This window comes from Schistocerca piceifrons, chromosome 2, assembly GCF_021461385.2.
Source record: "Schistocerca piceifrons isolate TAMUIC-IGC-003096 chromosome 2, iqSchPice1.1, whole genome shotgun sequence".
In the NCBI taxonomy this organism is placed as follows: domain Eukaryota; kingdom Metazoa; phylum Arthropoda; class Insecta; order Orthoptera; family Acrididae; genus Schistocerca; species Schistocerca piceifrons.
In genome coordinates, this window is record NC_060139.1 from 943,790,825 (window position 1) to 943,815,924 (window position 25,100).

At 43.1% G+C, this 25,100-nt stretch overlaps 1 protein-coding gene across 1 annotated transcript in view; it reads right to left on the reverse strand.

Annotated features, from left to right (window-relative positions):
- The window catches only part of LOC124776010 (uncharacterized transporter slc-17.2-like), a 416,532-nt gene that overhangs the window by 90,784 nt on the left and 300,648 nt on the right, over positions 1–25,100 (reverse strand). Inside the window, exon 7 of the mRNA XM_047250852.1 lies at positions 7,262–7,417. Coding sequence (XP_047106808.1) covers positions 7,262–7,417 — 156 coding nt within the window. The remainder of the gene's footprint in view (positions 1–7,261; positions 7,418–25,100) is intronic.

Below are 25,100 nucleotides of genomic sequence, written 5' to 3' on the forward strand. Positions count from 1 at the left end.
ACCAATGAATCAATAACAAAAAAATATTCATGATAGTTTCACAGGTAAGTTTGAAGGAATCTGCAGGAAACTATAAATATCAACTTGCGTTAGCAAACATTTGCCTTCAAGAGAAACGACTGGGGTAAACAGTCAGCTTTAGACTATGCATATAAATCCACATCTGCAGGCACTTCAGTATCAGAGTATGCTTTATGATTTGTTCAAGCACAGGCAGTCTACCCTATCTCCTGAATCTGCACTAGGCGCTTCACCCACAGGTCACTTGACATTGTCTTATTCAGATCACCATAAGTTACTGTAGTAGTGTTTGAAACAGTAGAAGTAGTACCTATATCATCTGCATCAGAGTATCTTTCAAATTCTCAATCTTCTGCGTGCTGTTATGTAATCTCTTTCCCGTAATTTGCTATAACGTCAGCCAGAACTTCATTTACAGGGTGAAAAGTATTTACACCGACAAACTCTGGGAGGTTGTAGGGGACATCAAAACAAATATTTTTCCCTAATGTCATTTTTTTCCTACGAGGAGTATTTAAACCGGTAGAGGAAGATTTCTCTGGCGGCAAATTAATTAAACCAACTAACACTTTTCCATTTTTTATGAGCAAGAGACAACACATTAACACAACCCAATTTTAATTACAGTAGATTTTCAAAAATGACTCCATTGACATGTAAACAAAGTTTACACCGTCGGATCATGTTCTGTCTGACACGGGCAAAAACCCCGGGAGTATCTGGAATTTTTCCTGCTGCTGCTACTATCCTGGCTACCAGGTCCTTTTCTGATGCAACAGGAGTTGTGTAAACAAGGTTGCGCATCTCTCCCCACACAAAAAAGTCCAGAGGGGACATTTCTGGGGATCGAGCAGGTCATTGTACAGGACCACCTCTGCCAATCCACGTTTTTGGGAACCGTCGGTCCAGGAATCGACGCACACAAAACTGAAATGTGCTGGCGCTCGATCATGTTGGAACCACGTGCGTTATCTTGTAGGGAGCGGGACGTCTTCCAGCAAGTCTGGAAACGCTTTGGTGAGAAAATTGTAATAGTGCCTGCCATTTAATGGCCTAGGTAGCAGATACGGCCCAATTAAACAGTCCCCAACAACACCGACTTACACATTAACGAAGAACCGTACTTGTTGATCAATCCGCTGTGCGGCTCGTCCGTTGTGGTGCGCTACGTAGTACGCACCAACCGCATCAGTGTACTCACTCCAGGTGTATCGCTCCATTAGTAAACAGAGACAATGCACTACTACACAGGTGGACAGCAGTTGCCTACAACTGAAGACCGTAATACGCCCTCTAACAACTGAAGATCGTAATACGACCTCCACCAGTTTAAATAATCCTCATTAGAAAAAATGACATTAGGGGAAAATATTTGTTTTGATGTCCCCTACAACCTCCCAGAGTTTGTCGGTTTAAATACTTTTCACCCTGTATAGAGTATCACGCCACCTCCACGACGTTATTCTTATGGATCTAAAAGAAATGTTCACAAATACCAGTATGATCTCTCCAACCACAAAAACCAACAGCGTCTCCTCAATGAACGTTCAGCGAAAGTTGCAGCGTATGGGCCTTCGCAGCAGGCGCCTGGTCCATGCACCCATGCTGACTGCTGTTCACCGGCGACGAAGGCTGGCATCTGCACGCCAATAACGCACATGGACGTCCACTGAATGGCGACAGGTGGCCTTTTCAGATGAATCACGGTTTATGCTCCACCGAACAGATGGCCCGACACTCTGCAACAATCGTCTGGAGGGTCCAGGCAGGGAGGAGGGAACGTTGTGGTCTGGGGAATATTTTCGTGGCATTCCTTGGGTGATCTCGTCTTTCTGGAAGGAACAGTGTATCAACACAAGTATGCGTCTGTCCTTGTTGAATATTTCCACCCCTGCATGTAGTTTGTTTTTCCTCGACGGCATCTACAAGCAGGACAATGCAGCGTGTCACCTCGCAGTGCGTGTGTGTGATTCGAAGAATCCCAGGCTGAGTTTCCGGATTTAAATCTAATCTAAAATTTGTGGGAGTACTTCGATCGGGCTTTACAGGCCATGAATCCTCAACCGATAAACCTAGCGCAGCTGCCCACAGCCCTGAAGTCGGCATGTCTCCACATCTCAGTAGCTGCCCTCCAGAACCTGACTGACTCTCTCCCTTCACGTCTCGTAGCAGTCCGCACTGCGAAAGGTGGTTATTCAGGCTTTTGACAGGTGGTCACATTAATGTGACTGGGCAGTGTATACTCACTAGCGTCACTTGTAGTGTTAAGGTTCGTTTATTCGAGCCAAAAAAAATGGTTTAAATGGCTCTGAGCACTATGGGACTTAACTTCTGAGGTCATCAGTCCCCTAGAACTTAGAACTACTTAAACCTAACTAACGTAAGGACATCACACACATCCATGCCCGAGGCAGGATTCGAACCTGCGACCATAGCAGCAGCACTGTTCCGGTTCATTTTTAAGTAAGCAGAATGCTTCAGGAAATCTAACTCGTCAACTGATGCCGGTTGTATAACGTTTCTTGAATTTTACCGGACCGTCAAAACACGATTTCCAATGTTTCATACAAGAAACTGCTTCGAGAAATGCTAAAACCGATACAAATTTGAGAGAGTGTAGCTGACCGCTGTTGCCGAGCGGTTCTAGGCGCTTCGGTCCGGAACCGCGCTGCTGCTACGGTCGCGGGTACAAATCCTGCCTCGGACATAGATATGTGTGATGTCCTTAGGTTAGTTGTGTTTAAGTAGTTCTAAGTTTAGGGGACTGATGACCTAAGATGTTAAGTCCCATAGTGCTTAGAGACAGCCAGTTGGCCAGCCGGAGTGGCCGAGCGGTTCTAGGCACTTCAGTCCGGAACCGCGCTGCTGCTATGGTCGCAGGTTCGAATCCTGCCTCGGGCATGGATGTGTGTGATGTCCTTACGTTAGTTAGGTTTGAGTAGTTCTAAGTTCTAGGGGACTGATGACCTCAGATATTAAGTCCCATAGTTCTGAGAGCCATTTGAACCATTTTTTGAACCAGCCAGTTGAGAGAGTGTACATAACGCGACTGGCGATCAGCTTCCGGTTTTAGCTACTGGGGATTCGTACAGGAGTTGGCTGTACCTCTGTTAAAGCGAAGAATTCGTCAATAAGCCTCTTGGTACCAGTAATGTGAACTGCTTTACCACAAGACTGAAGGATTTCACTAAGCTAAGTTTTCAATATGAGTACAATTTTTATTTATATTTTCCTTTTGATCATAAGCACCAAAAAACACTCTTGATGAAGCTCACAACAAGATAAAGCGCGATTCCGATCTCATCCGTAACAGCCTTCCACCAGCTTTTTTTTTCCAGATTGTGGTCTTTATACATATTATTTTCAACGCCCTATAGGTCTGGACGTAAATGTATCGCTTTTATGAAATGCATAGTTTTCTCGGTTGTCCACTTCTGCATTGCTGTAGACAACAAAACGGCACCAAAAGCGAAACGATACTGCTTTCGTTCAGTCAGGTGACTGTAGCGCTGTTACTGAGAGAAGCAGAAAACAAAGATGAGAGCGAGAGGGAAGCATTTACTGATAGACTGAGACCGATATTGCGCTGCAATACGAAATATTCTGTCTGGGAAATACGGAGAAGGCTACCTGCTACATTAGGACTATTGCTCAGACTTACCGCCAGATTGCCGTGTATTGCAGACGCATTGCAGCGATACTGACGGCATTGTTATTCCGGCAAAATGTGGCCGTACAGTATGGGCTTACTTTCGGCCCCAGCAGTCCCGTGGGGAAACGCCTAGCTATAGTGCCTGTCTAACCCGTCCACTTTACAATTGTCTTTTTAGCTGAGCTCGCTGCGTACAGCTGACGTTACTGGTTGTTCCAAATGACGCACGAGCGGTGTAACTGCGCTCAAACAAAGTGTATCACGGTTACCGAACTGTACTTGATACGCGTGCAGCAGAGAAAACAGATAGACATTCCGTTAACACGTTCTTTTCCAGAAGAACAGTGGAAATGAACACTAGGAAAATTAAACTGTTATTTTACGGTAGAATAACGCAGCTGTGCGTGTAGGAGACAACGGTAGATTTGTTTTTAATATATTCTTCTTCGACAGAAAAGAGTAGGAAATTTAAATTGAAAAGAACTTTTGTGTTATGATCTAATACCTGAAGCGAACGTGCCATACATTTGCTATTAATACTTTGTTCTACTAACTTGAGCTGGGCGAGTAGCAGATAAAAATACATTCACTATTAAGACATTGTTCTACAGTAAAACGTACGATCTAGTAACTAAGATATGCGAAGAAACATGAGCCTGCATTTGCTATTAATATATCATTTTACAGTCACGTGTGGATAAATAAGATTTGTTTTATAATCAAATAGTTAATGTGTAGTATTAGGCGTTCATGCAAACATTTTATATAATTTTCTCGTTGCGATAATCTTCCGATGCAGATCTCGAATCATAGGTGAGCTCTGAACCTAAATGAACTCTGTTTCTTCCCCCGCACGAAACACTATTGCTCTCTGTTCAGAACTTTTTTTCTGCAGGCATGATACATCACAATGCTGCCAAAATTTATTAACAGTGTAAGTGATCGTATAATTGCGACCCGCGGGCCGATGCGGATCAAATCCTGTGTTTGTGCGGTCCGCGGTTCTCAGCTGTATTTTATAATAATACCCACATTATCCAACACCGTTGCTGAGGTAGCACCAATGCGAAACATGGAACAGTCGATACAAAGTGTTTCGAATGGTGCCACTTTCAACGAGCCAAATTATAGCACCCTTACTGCAGCTGGTCTGTTCAGGGCTCATAGCATACTAACTTATGCAGGTTACCAATTAATAATAAGATTGGCAGATATGCAGCCCTTGGTGCTGCTCCGGAAAGTCACAACTGGCTACTGAGTAAAAATATTTGACAACCACTGGTACAGTGCGGATACACCCATGTTCCATCAGTATGAACGACGGATTTCTACGCACCTTTCTCGCTGTCGCTCATTGTGTTAAGAGAGCGTGCATGCCGTTCTACAATGTCCTCCCTCTCAAACAAAAATATTCTTCTATACTTAAGTTTTTAAAAACATAACATATCCTTCAAACTTTTCCAGAAAGTGATTCGTTTCCCTGTGAAAATAATTTTTGTACCCTCCTTCGCCCAGCTGTAATACTTCCGAGGTGCGGATGTTTCTCTTTTAACGTCGCGATACTCTAAGAACTTTCTTTTCACCAAACGCTTAATCAAATGGTCGATACACTTGGTTTTCTTCCCAATTCTCTTCTTCCTTGGGGTCACAATTTTCTGACCACTCCGTCTGGATTTCTTAACGTCGTTCATAACATTACGCACTGTCCTTACACTCTTTCCTATTGCGGCCGCTTTTCTCTCCATAGCTCTTTCTAACGGTATTAGTGAACTTTCCCACTTTTCTTCTCGACGGAAACGAGCTACGTTATTTATTAAATTTTTCCATCTGAGCGTTTTCTTCGATAGCGTATATCTGCGCGATGACTGTCCGCTTCAACAGAAGCTAAGAATACACTGCAGCAGTAACACACGATGTGGCTGCACAACGCCCACCCACGTTCGTCAGTCGTATGCTGTCGAATATTGTCGCACTCTTTCGGTCCCGTTGAAACGAGTGCGTGTTAATTTTTGTATAATTTTTTTCTTGTTTTTGGGTGTCTGAAGTCGCCCTCGTAACGTTTGAATTGCTTAGACATGCGCGCGCGCTGCTGCTACGGTCGCAGGTTCGAATCCTGCCCCGGGCATGGGTGAGTGTGATGTCCTTAGGTAAGTTAGGCTTAAGTAGTTCTAAGTTCTAGGGGACTGATGACCTCAGATGTTAATAAGTCCCATAGTGCTCAGAGCCATTTGAACCATTTGACATGGGCGCGCAGCCTCGACAGGGATGAGTCAGTGATGAGTCAGTGATGATCTTTGTTCTGTGAAGATGTACGCTAGATGTATTTGGTAATCGCGAGAGAGGAAAGGAGACACTCAGTTGAGCTTTGGTGTTGGATGGGAACAGTCGAGTTTTGGAATTATAAAATGGTTCATAAGGCTCTAAGCGCTATGGGACTTAACATCTGAGGTCATCAGTCCCCTAGACTTTGAACTACTTAAACGTAACTAACCTAAGGACATCACACATATCCGTTCCCGAGGCAGGATTCGAACCTGCGAGCGTAGCAGCAGCGCGGTTCCCGACTGAAGAGCCAAGAACCGCTCGGTCACGGCGGCCGGCTTTGGAATTATATTATGAGTCTATAGAAACTTATGCCGAAGAGGGGAAAAAATTGGTTTTTAACTTCGTGCGATAATATTTGTGAAGAATTGATTACAAATTATCATAAGGTTTGTTTTTATTTGCAGCAACGGTTTAATAATGCAGCATTCTTGGTTCGTCGGGCATCCAAGTCAGGAGTCCTTTTGTTTTTAATTCTTTTGTTAGGATTTATGGATCATTGAGAGAGAAATGGATTTAAGAACTGGAGTTTGGAAGTTTATTTAAGGAGAGATTTTATATGTGGCGTTCAATTTTTGTAAGCTCAGCTTTTGTAATTCTTGGATTATAGTTACATGATTTCAGAGGAAGCTTAAGTATTTTTGAAGTTTCATTAAATGATATTAAGTCTAAGAGAATGAAAGTTGGATTGAGTTCATTTAAATATAAGCCATTGTCCACATCCCAAGAGCCCATTAATTTTCAATTATTTAAAAACCATTATCAAAATATCATTAACCAATAATGATAGCAATGTTTTTCAGAGTACCCATTGCACCTCTGCGTATTTCTGTAATTAGATTTAGCAGATCTGTTATCGAGATGTGCTGAAGCTACGAGAGCAGTCTGCGCCATGATAAGACAAATTGTGTATCGAACAGATTCTTTCTTTAATTAAATTTCACAGGGACCAACTTTAACCACAAAAGTAACCAATTTTCTTTTATCGAAGTTAATAGTCAGATTTTGTTATTACAGTAAGTTTCAGACAGGGTATTATTTTTTAAGATTCTCACAGTTGAATTTTGTCACCAGCAGTTAGCGTTAAGCTACCTACAGATTCAGATTCACTTCCATCTTCACTTTCACTCACTAAAACTAATCGAAACAGATAACTTCCACTGTCCGTGCGTAAACAAAGCTTAGTTCCGCTTTCTGCGGTCGCGATTATAAAATGAACAGGTTATACATTAGACAGGGTAGAGAAGAGAGGACAATGAGACTCGCCTGCGAAGTTGGGTGCCAGGTCCATGCAGCTGGCGGTGGCGCCAGCGGGGGTGGCTCCGGTGACGACGACGGCGGCCGTGTACAGGGCTGCGGGCACGGCGGGGTCGCAGCCGCTGTAGCCCAGCACGAACAGCAACGCGCTGGCCGGCAGGTGAGCTGTTCGAACGGGCAAACAAGGCGCTGAGGTACAACACGACAATTTCTGGACTAAACACAGCGACATGGAGTCGTCATCTCCAGTCGTAAAATTTATCTGAAGATGACTGCCTGCTTGTCATCCACAATACTGAGGCTAGAGGTTAACATCACCTAGATTGAATCCCAAAATCTTATGGAGATTTTTTTTTTGCTATTTCTTTTATCTGTTATCTACAAGAAAGAACAGACCGAATGTTGCACGTGAAATGGCATGATTATAGCACAAAATACTTTAACATAGTTTCAATTATTTAGTAATAACCAAGCAATATGCAGTTTAAGAGGGGAGAAATATCTAGATAGGATATCAGCATAAGAGAAAAATAATAATTAAAAAAACTAAAGGTATTTGTTCATCCGGAATCTAGAACGCACATGCTACCAGTCTGTTACACTATTCTGGATTGCACTACTATACAACACTGCTAAACAGCGCTATATTGCGCAACACCACACTACACTTTTGTTCTTGGTATCAGAACCAGGCTGGATTTCTCATTTGTCTAGATGGTTAGCCCGCAGCGCGTTGAGGTGCAACTCAGGATTCGCAGGGGCTGCGCTGCTGTTCCACCCAAGGTGGAAACATCGCTATATTGCCCAACACCACACTACAGTTTTTTTCTCGGTATCAGAACCAGACTGTATTTCTCATTTGTCTAGATGGTTAGCCCCAGGCGCGCTGAGATGCAACTCAGGATTCACAGACACTATGCTGCTTTTCCACCCAAGGTGCGGGGATTGGGGGATAGCTGTAAGGGTCTCAAGAAAGCCTTCCTGGTCCTCCCCGAATCTCATCTCCTGCCGCTGACTGTCCCTGCCCTGTTCGGCACAGTACTGTTCATGCCAGGCATGTGGGTGTTTGCCCTCAATGAGACATGCAGAATAACAACAAGATGCTTGAGAGCTACGCGTACCTACAAACTCTACAGCCTGGCGTGGATAGGCTCACCAGATATAAGACGGGAAGTTGCCGTGAACACAGACAGAAGCAAAGTGGAATCCACTGCGTGGACAACCTCCCGCAAGCAGGCTGAGATGTAGGAAGATGTTCCTAAAAATTTGCCTCCAAGAGAGTACATCACCGGCAGTGGCACCACAAAACGTGTGGACAACCAGAAACGCACGTATCATATATCTCATCTTCGGAGGCACTCCCCCCTCCCCCCACCCCCTCACAATCACCCCACCCCACCGGGTGAAAACCTGCGATTGTAAACGTGGAAGTCTCTCAATAGAGTAAGAAGTGGGCTGGGTAGAACAAAGGATAATATGGCCAAATGGAACCGTCTTGCCGAACCATCAAGTTTATGAGCATGTGGAGCCGAACAAATCACCAAGCACCTGTACAGCTGTCCTCGGTGCTTAGTTTCCTGCACTCTGGAGGACCTCTTGTGGGCCAGCGACAATGCCGTTGAGGCCACCAATTTTTGGTCTGATTATATTTAGTGTTCGTAATCTGTTTATGTATTGGTCTTATTATATGGCCCTATTTGCCTGACAGTGTATCTATATTTCCTTTGTGTGTATTAATTTTATACATTTATTCTGTTTTTCTCTTTCCGTCTGTTTTTTATGCAACGCTCGTCACTGTTTCCAGAAGGTTGTTGTACGTGGATGTTCTACTGCGGCGCGACTCGTTATCATGATGTCTGGTCTCTTCTTGGTAGTCTCTCAGTTATGCGGGCTTGCAGCTCATAGAATGATATTTCAGCTGTCACCGAGGTCAGCTTATGCCACGGTTCTTCATTCCTTATTATGTTATAAACTGCTGCATATCCAAATGAGTTCCTGGCCTGGTCTGTAACATCTTGGCTGATGGTACATTCCCAGATGATGTTATCCGGGGAGCCGATTTCTGCATGTTCACAAGTGTCTGTAGTGCGCTGTCGTATTATTAGTAACTGGGACACGGACCATGGAGTACTAATTACACCGGGAAAGCTTCAAGATGGAGAGTGGAAACTTCTTTCATTGCTTAACTAAAACATCAGTCGCCTAAGGCTGATTGGTAAAATAAGTTTGCTGAAAAGATTAGTCATCGATATCCTGTTCTGAATAACTGCGATTAAATAGTTTTATTTATTCACTCGCATTGTCCACCTCTGTAGTCGAGATTGCTAACACGCGTTTGTGCGGTGGCGCTAGATTCGGAAGTAACAAATTCGAATCATGGTGATGGAACAAATTTTCATCATAAGTTTTTGGGCGGCGAGGGGAGGAGAGGTAGTTGAGTACAGTTCCTAATCACCAGTCTTTTAACCAGTGTCCTAGCTTATATCCCTAACCTGTCCACTGTGTCTCATGGGACGATCTGATGTGACAATGATGACGCTCCATCTGTCTGATGTTGACGTTAAGCTAGGCGGCTCCATTGGTTCTGTTCGAGAGGAGTGGTTTGTTTTCAGATACCAGGTTTCAACCACTTCCTTCCCTTCATCCATAACAACACAAACCCTACACAACATTGTTCAAGTGTGAGACATACGTTGCTTTCGCATCTCTTTCATTAACTCTACGATCGATTAGTTTACCTTTGTATCATATTATATTTTTGCCTGTTTTCAATTCTCCGAAATAATACCGTGTCCAGAGGAGCGTCCGCGTAACCTCCGTTTTTTTCTTAATTTTTAAGTCCCCTTTCTGTTTAGCAAGTCCCAGCTCTGTGCCGGTTGACTGCAGTGCATGAATATGTTTGGTCGTATTTCTGCTCTGTCTTGGGGAAGGAGCACAGGGAGTTAACGTTTATCTTTTGTGACACTATGCAGGGGCGGACACAGTAAAATCCTGTAGGAGCGCTCAACGGCACATTCTGGCGTGGCCTACGTCACCCAGTCGGCGTGCGCCAGTGTCGAAACGGACGTTCCCCCCAAAGTTACTGTCGAGGTGTTTCACTGGCCAATCGGACTCCTAAAGAGAAGCTTCTCGATGCTTCTTGCAGGTTTCTCTCGGCTCGCTCGCTCGCTCAAAATCTCTGGCTTTCTAAGCCAGGTTCGCATGCAGGTTAAGCAGCAAGCTGCTGTTCCTGCTGACACCTAATAGTGGAAGTTTGGGTATCTCTCATCGGATAGACCTCTGTGAACGTCAAGAGACGTTTCTTCCGCAGCAGGTCAGGCCAACGAATGGTCGGTCTATGGTGGGCATGGTCGCCCAGCTCCCTGATTATGCGGCTGTCTGAGTGTTCTGCCTTGGCGTAGGACAACCTGGCACTCTTTATGAAGCGGTCTCGCAATAGTGGGATGCCAGCCTCCTCATGTGGCAAAGGGCGCCAAGTAAGGCCTATTCCTAAGCCTTCTTTTAGGAATCTGACTGGCCTGTACTATCGCGCAGAAAAACGTGACAGTGAGTTGGTCAATGTGGACAGTGAAAAAACGCCGGAAAGGTGCCCTCTTGGTCGCTGTAGTGCAGATAGCTTTGGAGACGCGAAAAGTAGAGTTAGGTTTTGGGACGCGAAGAGTGGAGTTGAGATAACTTTGGAGACACGAAGACGACAGTCGTGTTAGGGGGAGAACGAAAGTTCAGTAAGATATTTCAGTAATTACTCGTATAATGTTCAATCAGACTGAGTTGGGAACTTACAGAGATTATGAAGATTAATTTCATTCCTTATATGGTCACTTAAAAGTTGGGAGTAACTGGGAGTTAATACATTGCTAAGGTACTCCGATAAACTTCGGGTGATGCACAAAATAGATTCATGTCGGATACAGCAGATGAGTGATGGAAGACAACAGAGGTGGCTGCCATCCGAAGCTGTTACAGTCAGTGCCCTGAAATGGTGAGGAACAAGCAACTGTAAGCGTGGTTGGCGATGAGTTGTGGGCTCCGAAGTAATTAATAGGTTCATCAGTATTTTCATCTTTCCTCATTTGGATAACAGTTAATTTATGAGACAATCTGGAATCGTTGTTTCAGCTCGTTTGAGTGTCTGGTTTGTTCTTTTAAAATAACTCTCTCTCGAAATACCCCATCCTCTTATTAACTACCGAAGCTTTAATTAGCGGAACTTTAACTTGGCTCTTTCAGTTTGCTTCGTAAATGCTCTATAGCTTTCATTGCAAAAGTGTCAGTCTTATCTTTCGTTTCTCGCAGTTTCCTTTAACGGAGTAAGTCACGTATTTGCACGATTGACATCCACTCCAATGTAGTTTCCGTCTCCCCAGTGCATAGAGTACACTCCACACTTATCTCACTCCCATTTAGTGTCACTCTGCTGCGAATGTGTACAGGACAATTAGATGAACTAAGTTTACATTCGCATATTATAAAATTCCATGTCAGCTGGACAAGAAAAGGTTAATAATGTTGTATTTTGGAGTGCTGGTTTAAAATCACCAGTTTACCAGTTCCACATAACTGTAGTCGGTAGTAAAAATCAGAACGGTACCAAGTGCATGCATAGATCCCGTAGTCATCATCCTAAGGCTGTACCGAGATCGCGTTACCTTGCGTAGGATTGGATTACAATCTCTCCAGTATAAATCAGGACTTCAATACTTTTTTTTTATTCCAGTCTCTGATCACAAATGAATTCTTAAGACGATGACCGGTTTCAGTCTGTAATGACCATCTTCAGATCAAAAATCTATAAATATATACATCTAGTGAGCAGTGTGTCTTTCAACATAAAACAGCAATATGTATCACAATATACTGTCATACATCAGGGAAATGTACAGATAAAATATGGTATAACGTACCTTTTTTACACCACGTCCTAAAGTGATACGGCCATAATGGCATCGTCAAAACATATAAATATAATCAACATAGCATCGTCACGTAGATTTAAAATATCGTGTAGAATAGTCCACATCGTCCACATAGTGATTATTGCCAACTAGCAATTAACAAATACTTCATTTTCTGTGGGTAGAACTCGTTAGGGCCATTGCACTTAGGGTTGATGAACGATTTAAAATTATAACAAAAAGTTTGAGATGCCTGATGTGGAAGACACTGAGGCAGTCGTATTCAGCAGGAACAAGCATCTTTTAACTCTTCTAAAGTTTTGTCAATGAAAACCCCCAGAGATCTACAACGATTTCTACTACTATTAATCGTAATAAAACAACAAGTACATTTTACGGGTACACGCCATTATTATCCACACTACAAACGTACACACTTGAAACTACGTTAACACATCAGAGGGAGGCAACGGTAAACCACCTACACTAGATCTTCGTCTAGGACAGCAATGCGGGAAACCCACACCTACCTCTAGAGTTCGTCCGCGTCCGCAGGCAAGTGTCATCACCACAGACCCTTATGCGGGGGAACCGGGTTCAATTGCCGGTTCTGCCAGGGATTTTCCTTGGTGGGATGACCGAACCAGGGTGAATTCAGTCCTGTGATTCCAGTAGAGGAACACCTGACTGAGTGTTAGCAGCTCCAGATGTGTGTGATATCTTATGGGACTTAACTGCTAAGGTCATCAGTCCCTAAGCTGACACACTACTTAACCTAAATTATCCTAAGGACAAACACACACACCCATGCCCGAGGGAGGACTCGAACCTCCGCCGGGGCCAGCCACACAGTCTATGACCGCAGCGCCTTTGACCGCACGGCTAATCCCGCTCTCAGCAGCTCCAAGGACAACACGTCGACAACGGCCGGGATTGCGGGGGTGCTGATACCATGCCACTCCATGCCACATTCGATGATGAATGACTGGTGACACTGTGGTCCGTCGACTATCGCGAATTCTTCAGGACCTGATCGTGGGGCTTTCTTCTTTTTCCTTTTTTTTGTAACCTCCAACGCTCGTTTACTGAGGGTAGGATATACAGAGATTTCCGTCGTACTATTGCTTCGTAATAAGTTATGGCCTGTCTTTGGAAACAGTTTTTCCAGTATTACTATACATCTTCTATTTTCAGTTTGCACCACATTAATTAAAAGGTTATAAATTCTGAAGTACCTGAGTCAGTATATTTCACCCAGATGAGCTGTGAGAGTATAATTCAGCTTCGGATTTACAATGTGCAATGATGCGTGTCTCTTTGGCCCTTTTCTCTAACTGTGATCAACTCTTGCTCACCAAGTAACCTCCAACAGTTATCATTATTTAGGTTAAGGTCACATACCGCACTTTAATTGCCATTTGAGGTAGATTGCCTTGCTTGTAGTACAATCAATGCATCGATATTAGTATGATAAATACACTGAAAAGCCAAAGAAACTGGTACACCTTCCTAACATCGTATAGATGCTCCGCGTGCACGCAGAAGGGCCGCAACACGACGTGGCATGGACTTTACTAACGTCTGAAGTAGTGCTGGAGAGACTTGACACTATGAATCCTGCAGGGCTGTCCATAAATCCATAAGAGTATGAGAGGGTGGAGATCTCCTCTGAACAGCACGTTGCAAGGCGTCCCAGATATGCTCAATAATATTCATCTCTGGGGAGTCTGGTGGCCAGCGGAAGTCTTTAAATTCAGAAGAGTGGTCCTGGAGCAACTCTGTAGCAATTCTGGACGTGTAGAGTGTAGCATTGTCCTGCTGGAATTGCCCACGTCCGTCGGAATACACAATGGACATGAATGGATGCAGATGATCAGACAGGGTGCTTACGTACGTGTCACCTGTCAGAGCCGTATCTAGACGTATCAGGGGTCCGATATCACTAAAACTGCACACACCCCACTCCATTACAGAACCTCCACGAGCTTGAACAGTCCCCTGCTGACATGCAGGGTCCATGGATTCATGAGGTTGTCTCCATACCCGTACACGTCCATCCTCTCGATACAATTTGAAACGAGATTCGTACGACCAGACAGCATGGTTCCAGTCATCAACAGACCAAAGTCGGTGTTGACGGGCTCATGTGAGGCTCAAAATGGTTCAAATGGCTCTGAGTACTATGGGACTTAACATCTGAGGTCATCAGTCCCCTAGAACTTAGAAGTACTTAAAACGAAATAACTTAAGAACAGCACACATCAATGCCCGAGGCAGGATTCGAACCTGCGACCGTAGCGTTCGCGCGGTTCCAGACTGAAGCGCCTAGAACCGCTCGGCCACACAGGCCGGCTAGAACCGCTCGGCCACAGCGGCCGGCTCATGCGAGGCGTAAAGCTTTGGGTCGTGCAGTCATCAAGGGTACACCAGTGGGTCTCCGGCTCCGAACGCCCATATCAATGATGTTTCGTTGAATGGTTTGCACGATGACACTTGTTGATGACCCAGCATTGAAATCTACATAGCCGGCCGCGCTGGCCGAGTGGTTCTAGGCGCTTCAGTCCAGAACCGCGCGACAGCTACGGGTGAAGGTTCGAATTCTGCATCGGGCATGGATGTGTGTGATGTCCTTAGGTTAGTTAGGTTTACGTAGTTCTAAGTTCTAGGGGACTGATGACCTCAGATGTTAAGTCCCATTGTGCTCAGAGCCATTTGAACCATTTTTGGAATCTACAGCAGCTTGCGGAAGGGTTGAACTTCTGACACGCTGAACGATTCTCTTCGGTCGTCGTTGGTCCCGTTCTTGTAGGATCTTTTTCCGGCCGCTGCAATGTCGGAGTTTGGAAGTTTTACCGGATTCCTGATCACAAAAATGGTTCAAATGGCTCTGAGCACTATGCGACTTAACTTCTGAGGTCATCAGTCGCCTAGAACTTAGAACTAATTAAACTCAACTAACCTAAGGACATCACACACATCCATGCCCGAGGCAGGATTCGAACCTGCGACCGTAGCGGTCGCTCGGCTCCAGACTGTAGCGCCTAGAACCGCACGGCCACTCCGGCCGGCTTCCTGATCACACTTCACCGCTATCTCTGAGGTGCTGGGACCCATCGCCCGTCGCCGAATATAACACCACGTTCAAACTCACTCAAATCTTGATAACCTGCCATTGTAGCAGGCATAACGTATGTAATAACTGCACCAGACACTTGACTTGTATAGGCGTTGCTGACCGCAGCGCCGTATTCTACCTGTTTACATATCTCTGTATTTGAATTCGCTTGTCTATAATAATTTATTTGGCGCTTCATTATAGTTATCTGTGTTATGAGGAATAGTAAGGCGAAAGATGTTGTCAGACAAGGTTTGAGTTAGATATGCGAGTGGAATTTTCTACCCTGTAGTGGCCAACGATAACAAATGAGGCGCGAGAGATCCGAAAGACATTCGCCACACAACGCGTCACATCCTGCAAGCGCTGAGCGTCATGAATCACCTTAAGAGATCCATCAAATCCCCGCCCCTTCCTCCAGAACTCGGTGTCCCATCGTTTTTTCTAATTTTCTTTCGTCAAGTATCGCAATAGTTCCTTTCTAAAGGATACTGCCGATTTCCTTCACCACTCTTGCGCATTTCGAAGTGCTGCAACGTCTCTAATTATCTTTCGTCGTCCTCTGGGTGTTAAGTTGCATCCTTTATTTCACCCAAGTATACATGGATGCGGCTCAAGATAAAAAATAAAAGTTGTCTAAGAAAAATACCTTTTTATAACATCTACCAAAATTATGGTGCGTATAGATAGAAAGATTTCGTCGTTTACAATTGAATCTTTTATTTGTGTTTACCAAACATATTCCACCTATTCATGCTAAACATCAGCAGTGGTCTATAAAATCAAGGAAATAAATTAATTACACATATTTTAGGGGAGTATTTGTAGTGATTCTTGGCAATTTTATGTCCTTTTTATGTATCAATGTTTTTTTCTGTATGTATTATGTGCATCTACTGTATACAGAAGTACATCGTCAGTGGTCTGTAAAATCAAGGAAATAATGTAATTACACATATTTTAGGGGAGAATTTGTAGTGATTCTTGGCAGTTTTATGTTCTTTTTATGTATCTATGTTTTCTTCTATATGTATTATGTGCATCTACTATATAAGTACTTAAAGATGAATGTAAAAAAACACACTACCATATACTTGTAAATAGCTGGATAATTTAAATAAATTACCAAAACACACTACAAATTTCCTCTCAAGATATGTATAATTAAATTATTTCCTTGATTTTATAGAGGACTGATGGTATTTAGCATGAACAGGTGAAACATGTAGACACCAATAAAACATTCAGTGGCAAATTATCTGCTGGCTAGTGCCTCACATATCGTGCAATGCTTATTTCAATTATTTTGTGATTTATTGGAAGTATATTCACATAAAGGAAGCAGCCATATACGTGGTATATAAAGAAACAACAATTATTTTGTGATTTATTGGAAGCACGGTATATACATATAAACGAAGCGGACACTTAAATATGCAGAAAATAAATATGCAGAAAATAAATAAAACATTGATGCTCGAACAGTCCACGGGTGTCCTGCCAGTCCATAGTGACCAACGGGCACAATATTTCGGCGATCAAATATGTCGCCATCGTCAGGTGCGCTGACGATGACGACATGTCTGATCGCCAAAATATTGTGCCCGTTGGACGCTATGGACCGGCAGTACACCCGTGGACTGTTCGAGCAAGAAATACGCCGGGAGAAAGTGAAGAATCACAAAAGATTGACGATTTCTTCTTCATTGCGTTATATGTGGATAACTTTATTCTAGCGCTTTGGGATATAAATATTTTTTGCCTTTTCGTCTTGTGAAAAAACAAATAAACGTTCTACTCGTGAGCATACAACATATAACTGACCTCGTGAAAACTAAGGATTTTTCAGATTTAATCCGCACACTTGAAGCGGTTGACCTTGTGCTTTGTTGATGGTCGTTGCTAATGCTACACGAACGGGGAGCTTTAGGCATTTGAAATGAAATGACAGGTCGATGTGAATCATAGGAACAGGTGGAATGAACACATCTCTGTTTGACTTGCCGTCCGGAATTGCCGCCTCAGTGATGTTTGGCGTAAGTTTTCCGACGGCAAGCCTGGTCCCGTTGCGCAGTCAAATTCGATTACTGTTGCGCAAAAGAATTATTGGTGCTCCGATTCTGAGTGATAATTTTGAGTGACAATGCATGCAGTGGGACACCAGGAAGAGCTAGGGATGGCGGTTATCGCTGAAACAACCCACGCGAGTTGAACCAGACTGTTAAAACCGCTCAGAATAACCAGTTTCTGAACACAACCGATTTTCGATTTTTTATTCCTGTTATTTCCTGTAATAAACGTAAAATCGAACAACGATTGAAAAATTTTGATTCCTTCATCTTCAAGATGAGCCAGCGGCCTTGCTGCAGTGTTATCGCGGGTTCCCGTCAGATCACAGAAGTTAAGCGCTATCGGACTTGGCTAGCACTTGGATAGGTGACCGTCCGACTCTGCAAAGCGCTGGTGGCAAGCGGGGTGCGTTGAGTCCTCGTGTGGCTAGTTGAGGAGCTGTTTGACGGAGAAGTGGCGGCTCCGGTCGCGAAAACTGACAACGGTGGAGAGAGCGTTGTGATAACTACATGCCCCTCCACATCCACATCCAGTGATGCCTGTCGGCTCAGGATGACACGGTGGTTGGTCGGTACCATTGGGCCTTCTGTAAGTTAACGAGCATTGCGCTCTCATTTAAATATATGGCCGAAAGAGTAAGCCTACAGGAATTGTGAAACGAACCCTGTCGTCCAGGACTGCACGCCACAAAGGGCGCAGATTTAGCACGAGACTCACAGGCGTCTATTGTCTGTTGATGCCCAAGCGCTGTAGTGTACAAGTGAGACAAACGAGAACCTACGTTCAAATGCTTCAAATGGCTCTAAGCACTATGGGACTTAAAATCTGAGGTCATCACTCCCCTAGACTTAGAACTATGTTAACCTAAGGACATCACATATATCCATGGCCGAGGCAGGATTCGAACCTGCGACCGTAGCAGCAGCGTGGTTCCGGAGTAAAGCGCGTAGAAAGGCTCGGTCACAGCGCCCGGCAGAACCTACGTCATAGGGAAACCCAGTAGAAGGCTTTTGTGGCAAAGGAGACGTAGCAGTGTTAAATATGGCGGACCTAAGATCGGCCATAAAGGGAAACATTTATGAAAACTATTTAATTCTGTAGTAAGGCAGGGAAAGAGCCACAGTAATTTTAATCTACCATCCTCCATAAATTTTCATGGCGATCCCAATACAACCTGAATATTGATCATATCTATAATAGTTTAGGATTTACTGTTAAGGTGAAATTAACAACTTTTGTAATGAAGACCTGAATGCTAAAGTCTGAACGTTTTGGTCGATCTTAACAATCGATATTTCATATAGAAGAGCATCATTAAGATAACAAACATTGTAAATATCAACTCTGTAACTTTATTCCTTTAAAAGATATAGTAAATTTAAATTATCAGGATTTACAGTTAAGCATCAGATCGTCATTTCCTCCACACAAAACACAGTGATCGAAGACAGCATGACACCTTATTGAATGATTAGGTAATAGAATATTTGTTGTAAAATTTAGTGCATAATAGTTACTTTTGATCTTTATTTATTTATCAGGAAGCACACTGGTGCAAAGCTATTGGCCGTAACATTCAAAGTTAAGAAGGAAATTGTATTGGCTTTATGTACAAGAAATTAACAATGAATATAATTGTCACTTATGTAGAACGTGAAAGCGTCAAGCTTTGATTATTTAAATATGTTAAAATGTAAAATAACGTAAAATAAGGTGTAGCCAGTCAGATGGACGGCTTCAGGAAAGGGAACTGCCCTAGTCAGTTGAGCGACAATGTTCGGCACGCGGGGGACGCCGCCGTTGACGGGCAGAGGGACAGATCGGCTGCAGACACCAAAGGGTACAGTTTGGATTGAGACGCGAAAACGGACAGTCGGTCTTTAGGCAGCTAGGGAGTGAAACGACTTAGAAACTTTCGGGTTGTATGGTGTCACGGGACTTTGAGCGGTGAGCAGCCGCGCGGCTGGTGTCACCTCTAACTTTTCGTGAAGATAACGAGGTGGAATATTAGACTTGCATTTCGCGATGAGATTGTGAATGATCGAAATGTGTCAAATGGATGTGCGCTTGAGTGTAATAGTAACTCTAAATACGACCACTTTCGCTACTAGTTTGCTTTCGGAATAAACATCATTCTAACCAAATTGCAACTTTGTGGACTACATCATGTATGGGTCGTAAATTTAGTTCCCGATATCATTATTACTATTACTGTATGTTATATTAACTTTGTATTTCGCAAACTTGCCATCCGCCAGACAATTTAACCAAAGGGTCACAAGTGTCTAATTTATGGCTTGTAATGCGACACGTGCGGTTGAACCCCTAGACGATTTTGAGCTAAGACATTTCGGTGAAGAGGAACCGCATGTTGGCCCGAACATCTTTGGGATTTTAACTCGCACTTCCGAGGCCTGATCGGATGGAGGGGAGTTTCAAGATACATCTAATCAAAATATTAAATCAAGTAGGCAGATAAAAGGAAACATAGTTCGTCTATCGTTCGCTGCTTTTCTCAAAAAGTAATAGATGGTTAATTACTACAAAAGTCGCCAGTATTCTCCTACTGATTCTATTTTTTTGAAATCTGTTCAAAAATCATGTTGTAATCGGGGATCAAACTAGTATTTGAGCGTTACGAATAGTCTATGGCTCTGAGCACTATGGAACTTAACATCTGAGGTCGTCAGTACCCCAAAACATAGAACTACTTGAACCTAACTAACCTAAGGACATCACTCACATCCATGCCCGAGGCAGGATTCGAGCGGTTCCAGACTGAAGAATAGTCTATGGTAAAGGGTGAAAACCGAGGTTGAAGAACTCTGTTTTTCGTGTTAATTTTTCCGGTTTCGAAGACTGCAACCAGGTAGAACCGTATTATGTAGACGCATTCAGTACAGTAGACCAGCTACTTTCTGTTTTTACTGTATGCTATGAATGTATTGATGTTTAATTTTTAATTTATTAGGTGTATCACAGTTTCCTCCTTCTTTTGATATTTCCGAGATAAAAAAAAAAAGAAAAATTGTAGCACTGCTGCTATGGCTAATTGACATCAAGGATTTTTACTCGATTACTAGTAAAATTTAAAAAAAAAACACGTTATAACCGAGACCAAACAAATACCAAAAAATGCCGGCTATTCAAAACCAAAATAACGGTATCGGTTCTATGCGATCGGTTTTTCCCATCCCTAGGAAGAAGCAACGAATTCAAAACTCAGTCGGATCGTTTAAAATACCGTTCACATACACGAGGCTGTCAATCGATTTGTTGGAGGCAGACTGGCTCGCAGTTTGTCCATGGATGGAGTACTTCATTGCAGTGACGTCGGTTTTTTGCTAACAAAATAGCACGTTCGTAAAGCCATTGATGATTTTTGTAACGTCGAAAATTGTAGCATTGTCTTTCTCGCAGTTGGTGTTAACGGAAAACCGGTAAATTATTCCTGGTAAAACTGTATTGCTGTAATCTTCCCAGTCAATGCTGATCTCTTAGCAAAAAGTCGCGCGCAAGTAGGGCTATTAGTGTTTGAGATGTTACGTTCCGAACAGACAGACAAATATTCATTTTTATACAGCATAGATAAGGATATAATAAAGCATAACAGAAGTAGTAACTGAGAAAAAATGGTTGCAAAATTTTAAAAACGTTGTGTTATGTAGTATACAATCATGGATCCCATCAAATGTCGTCTACTGAAAAAAAAAAAAATACCTTAATCGTCTAAAAGCCGCAAAGCAACCGGTATAACCAAAAAGGTAGCTACATTTCAAGTATGAATAACATGTTTCATCTATATATCGTGTCACTACTTATTGAGCTTGGGAGTCATATTATTAAAGAGATCAGGTATTAAACAAACCCAAGCCCCCCCACCCCGCCCCTTCCGTCCCTATTTCGCAGTCTTACAAGGGGAATCCCCGACGTTCGGATCACGGATTTTCTTCAGACTTCGTGCACTTTTAATAGTCCATTAGGACAACATAAGATGCTTGTAGTAAGTCGTATTACTTAGGCAATTTCGGGAAAATCGCAATACAAATTTTACGCGCCACTGATGTATTTGTGCGTTGAGATCCTGAGCACGAATTGGCGGCGGTTATCTGGCTAGCGCTCAAGCTCCTTAATCCGTGGATCGCTGGGTCGAGCACCACTAATGTCTTTTTTTAATTTATAATTTTTTCTACACTAGGCACATTATGTAATGCATATTACATTCGAAAAGTAATATGAAGAAAAGACACGTGTGTCTGCATGAACTTTTGTTGAATTTTCAGTTTTATTTCGCTACCTATCAATTTTTACAATTAGAACAAATATTATCGTACTTTTATTTTTACAGGCAAGTTAAACACTTTATCAAACGCTTTCAGACTTGTTCATATTTGATTGACAACGAACGAGAAATGGCTTATCGGGGGGATTCTATTTTAGCAGAATCAATCATACATCGCCTATTTCCGGCACCGATATATACGAAAATGTTACATGGTTTCCACCCAAATAATATGAATAAAGCTAAGTTTCTGAAACTGTCAAAAATTGCATTAATTCCTGTTTTAATTCACGTTTACCGGGTCTGTAAGAAAAATATCGTTCTGCAACTTGTAATGTCGAAAGCTCTTCAGACGACTAATCGTACATTACCCTCATATTCTAGCGTATTGTAACTGATTGTATTATTGAATAAAATTATTTACACCTCTATTTATAGATGGTGGGCTTTACAAGCCTGTCCCTTGTCCTCGAAACCTGTGTCTGCAGATCGAAGCGTGCAGAAAGGAAAGCAGTTTCCTGTACCTTATCTTGTTGCACATATACGAGATTTCAGAAATCACGACAGGCATACGTTTTCAGGAGAACTTTATGCGTTTTGTTGTTTAATTGTCGCAAGCTATAAATATAATATTTGTTGTTATACTAACAATCAGCAAATAACCAAATAACATTGGAAATGCAATAAAAAGTTCGTGCAAATAATCGTGTCCTTTGATCATAATATCTTTCAAATGTAATATGCATGAAATAATATGACTAGAGTTGAAAAAAACATAAATTTTAAAAAAAGGTGATCGGGGCTATATCCAGCGATCCATCGACTGCGTCGCTTGTGAACCATAACCTCATGAACGCCGCCATTTCGCGCACAGTCGCAACGTACCGGCACATCAGTGCCGCGTAAAACTTCTTTTTCGATTTTCTCAAAGCACCTGAAGTAGTACGCCTTACCACTTGCACGTTACGTTGTCCTAACGGACTACAAAAAGTGTACAAAGTTTGAAGCTAATCTGTGATCCGAACATCGTGGCATCCCCTTGTTAGCAGTGAAATCTGAGCTGTCTCGGACTTGTCTTTCTCACTGAAGGCACCATGAAAGCTGTACATTACATTAGTACTATTACTTCATGGTTGATGTCTTCTACTCTGCTCAGTATGAGGCACGACAAGACAATTAAGTACAGCATGTAGATCCTACTGTACCGGACTACAAAGGCACGTTCTAGTGGAGTCCTAGGAACCAAAACATATGATTTTCAATCCTGTGAGACACACGTCATACAGGGTGTCCGAAAAGTCTTTCTGTCTGTCTGTCAAAAATTGCATTAATTCCCGTTTTAATTCATTAAGATACAAATATGAAACTTGTGTCGAATTGTTTACAACTATAAATTTTTTTTTCTGTTTTAGGTTCGCAGTACGTAATTAGTGGATGAGATCCAGTGCCCAAGAAGCCATGTTAACCAGTCAGGAGAAGGCACAGTGTGTCCTGTGGTACCATGAGACACGATCACCAACCACAGTGCAGAGACACTTCCAGACAACATTTGGAAGGAATCCACCTGATGTCAAGAGCATTAAAGCCTGGTATGAGAAGTTCAAGAACACAGGATCGGTTGCTGACCTTCCGAGATCTGGTCGACCAAGAACCTCAGCAGACAGGGTGGAAGCTGTAAGGCAGTCTTTTCTGCGAAGTCCGAAGAAATCGGTGCGCAGGACCTCACGTGAATTACAGATGCCAAAAAGCTCTCTCCATGACATTTTACACAAACGTGTATTGTTTCGTGCATACAAAGTGCAAATCGTTCAGGCCTTGTTGCCCAATGACAGTACACGTCGATATGACTGCGGTCGAAATGCTATCACGTATTGAGGACGATGATGGTTATCTCAGACGAATTGCCTTCTCCGACGAAGCGACCTTTTTTGTCAGTGGAGTAGTGAATTCCCATAATGTGCGCATTTGGCGAGCTCATGGAGTGCACCAGAGGCAGTCCAAAGGTGAATGTTTGGTGCGCGCTATTGCACGATAGAATTATCGGGCCATTCTTCTTCGCTGAGGCTACCATCACATCTGCAGTGTAACTGCACATGTTGCAACTGTATGCTGTTCCTCAGCTGCTTCAGTATCACCCCGATGTCTTGTTTCAGTAAGACGGTGCACCGCCTCATTAGGGTTTGGACGTCCGTGCCTATCTCGATATGACGTTTCCTGGGCGATGGATTGGTCGTGATGGGCCAACGGTTTGGCCTCCACGCTCTCCTGACATAACCCCATTAGACTTCTTTTTTTGGGTTATGTCAAGGACGAGGTCTACCGAACACGTGTACCAGATCTTGAAGCCCTGCGGCAACGGATAATCACAGTCGTCGAATCGATCCCTCCAGTGATGTTGGCTAATGTGTGGACGGAAATTGAATATCGCCTAGATGTGCTACGTGCTACCGAGGGTGCTCATGTGGAAGTCTACTGATGTGTGGAAAAAAACGTTGCTGGTTTGTAAAGAATTAGACACCAGTTTCATATTTGTATCTTACTTCTAGCCTGAGTTATCAATTTATGTAATCAGGGAAAGACTTTTCGGACACCCTGTATGTCATCGACCGCTCTTATACACTGAAGAGCCAAGGAAAATGGTACATCTGTCTAATACTGTGTAGGGCCCCCGCAAGCACGCAGAAGTGACGCAATACGTCGTGGTATGGACTCGACTAATGTCTGAAGTAGTGCTGGAGGGAACTGACACCATGAATCCTGCAGGGCTGCCCATAAATCCGTAACAGTACGAAGGGGTGGAAATCTCTTCTGAACAGCATATTGCAAGGCATCCCAGATATGTCGGGGAGTTTGGTGGCCAGCGGAAGTGTTTAAACTCAGAAGAGTTTTCCTGGAGCCATTCTGTAGCAATTCTGTACGTGTGGTGTGTCGTATTGTCCTGCTGGAATTGCCCAAGTCCGTCCGAATGCACAATAGACATGAATGGACGCAGGTGATCAGACGATCCATAGGCATGCAATTTGATTGGGAAATGGTTGTGAGAAACGGTGTCAGAAGCCTTCTGGAAATCTAGAGATACGGAATTAATTTGAGATCCCCTGTCGATAGCACATGTGATTTTTTGTGAATTAAAGGCCAGTTGCAATTCACAAGAGCGATGTTTTATGAATCCCTGTTGGTTAGATGTTACGGTCTAATAGATCTTTTTTTGAAGTAATTCATAATTTTCGAACCTAGTAATGCTCCAAACTCCTAATAATCGATGTCAGTGGTATGGGTCTGTAATTCAGCGGATTTCTTCAGTTTCATGTCTTGCGTATTGGTATGATATATGCAACTTTCCAGTCCTTAAGTGCCGATCTTTCATTGAGTGAGCGCTTATATATCGTTGCTAAACATGGAGCTATTTCGTTAGCAAACTCCGACAAGAGCATAACTGGTATACAGTCTGGATCGGATGACTTGCCTTTATTAACTGCCGTAAGT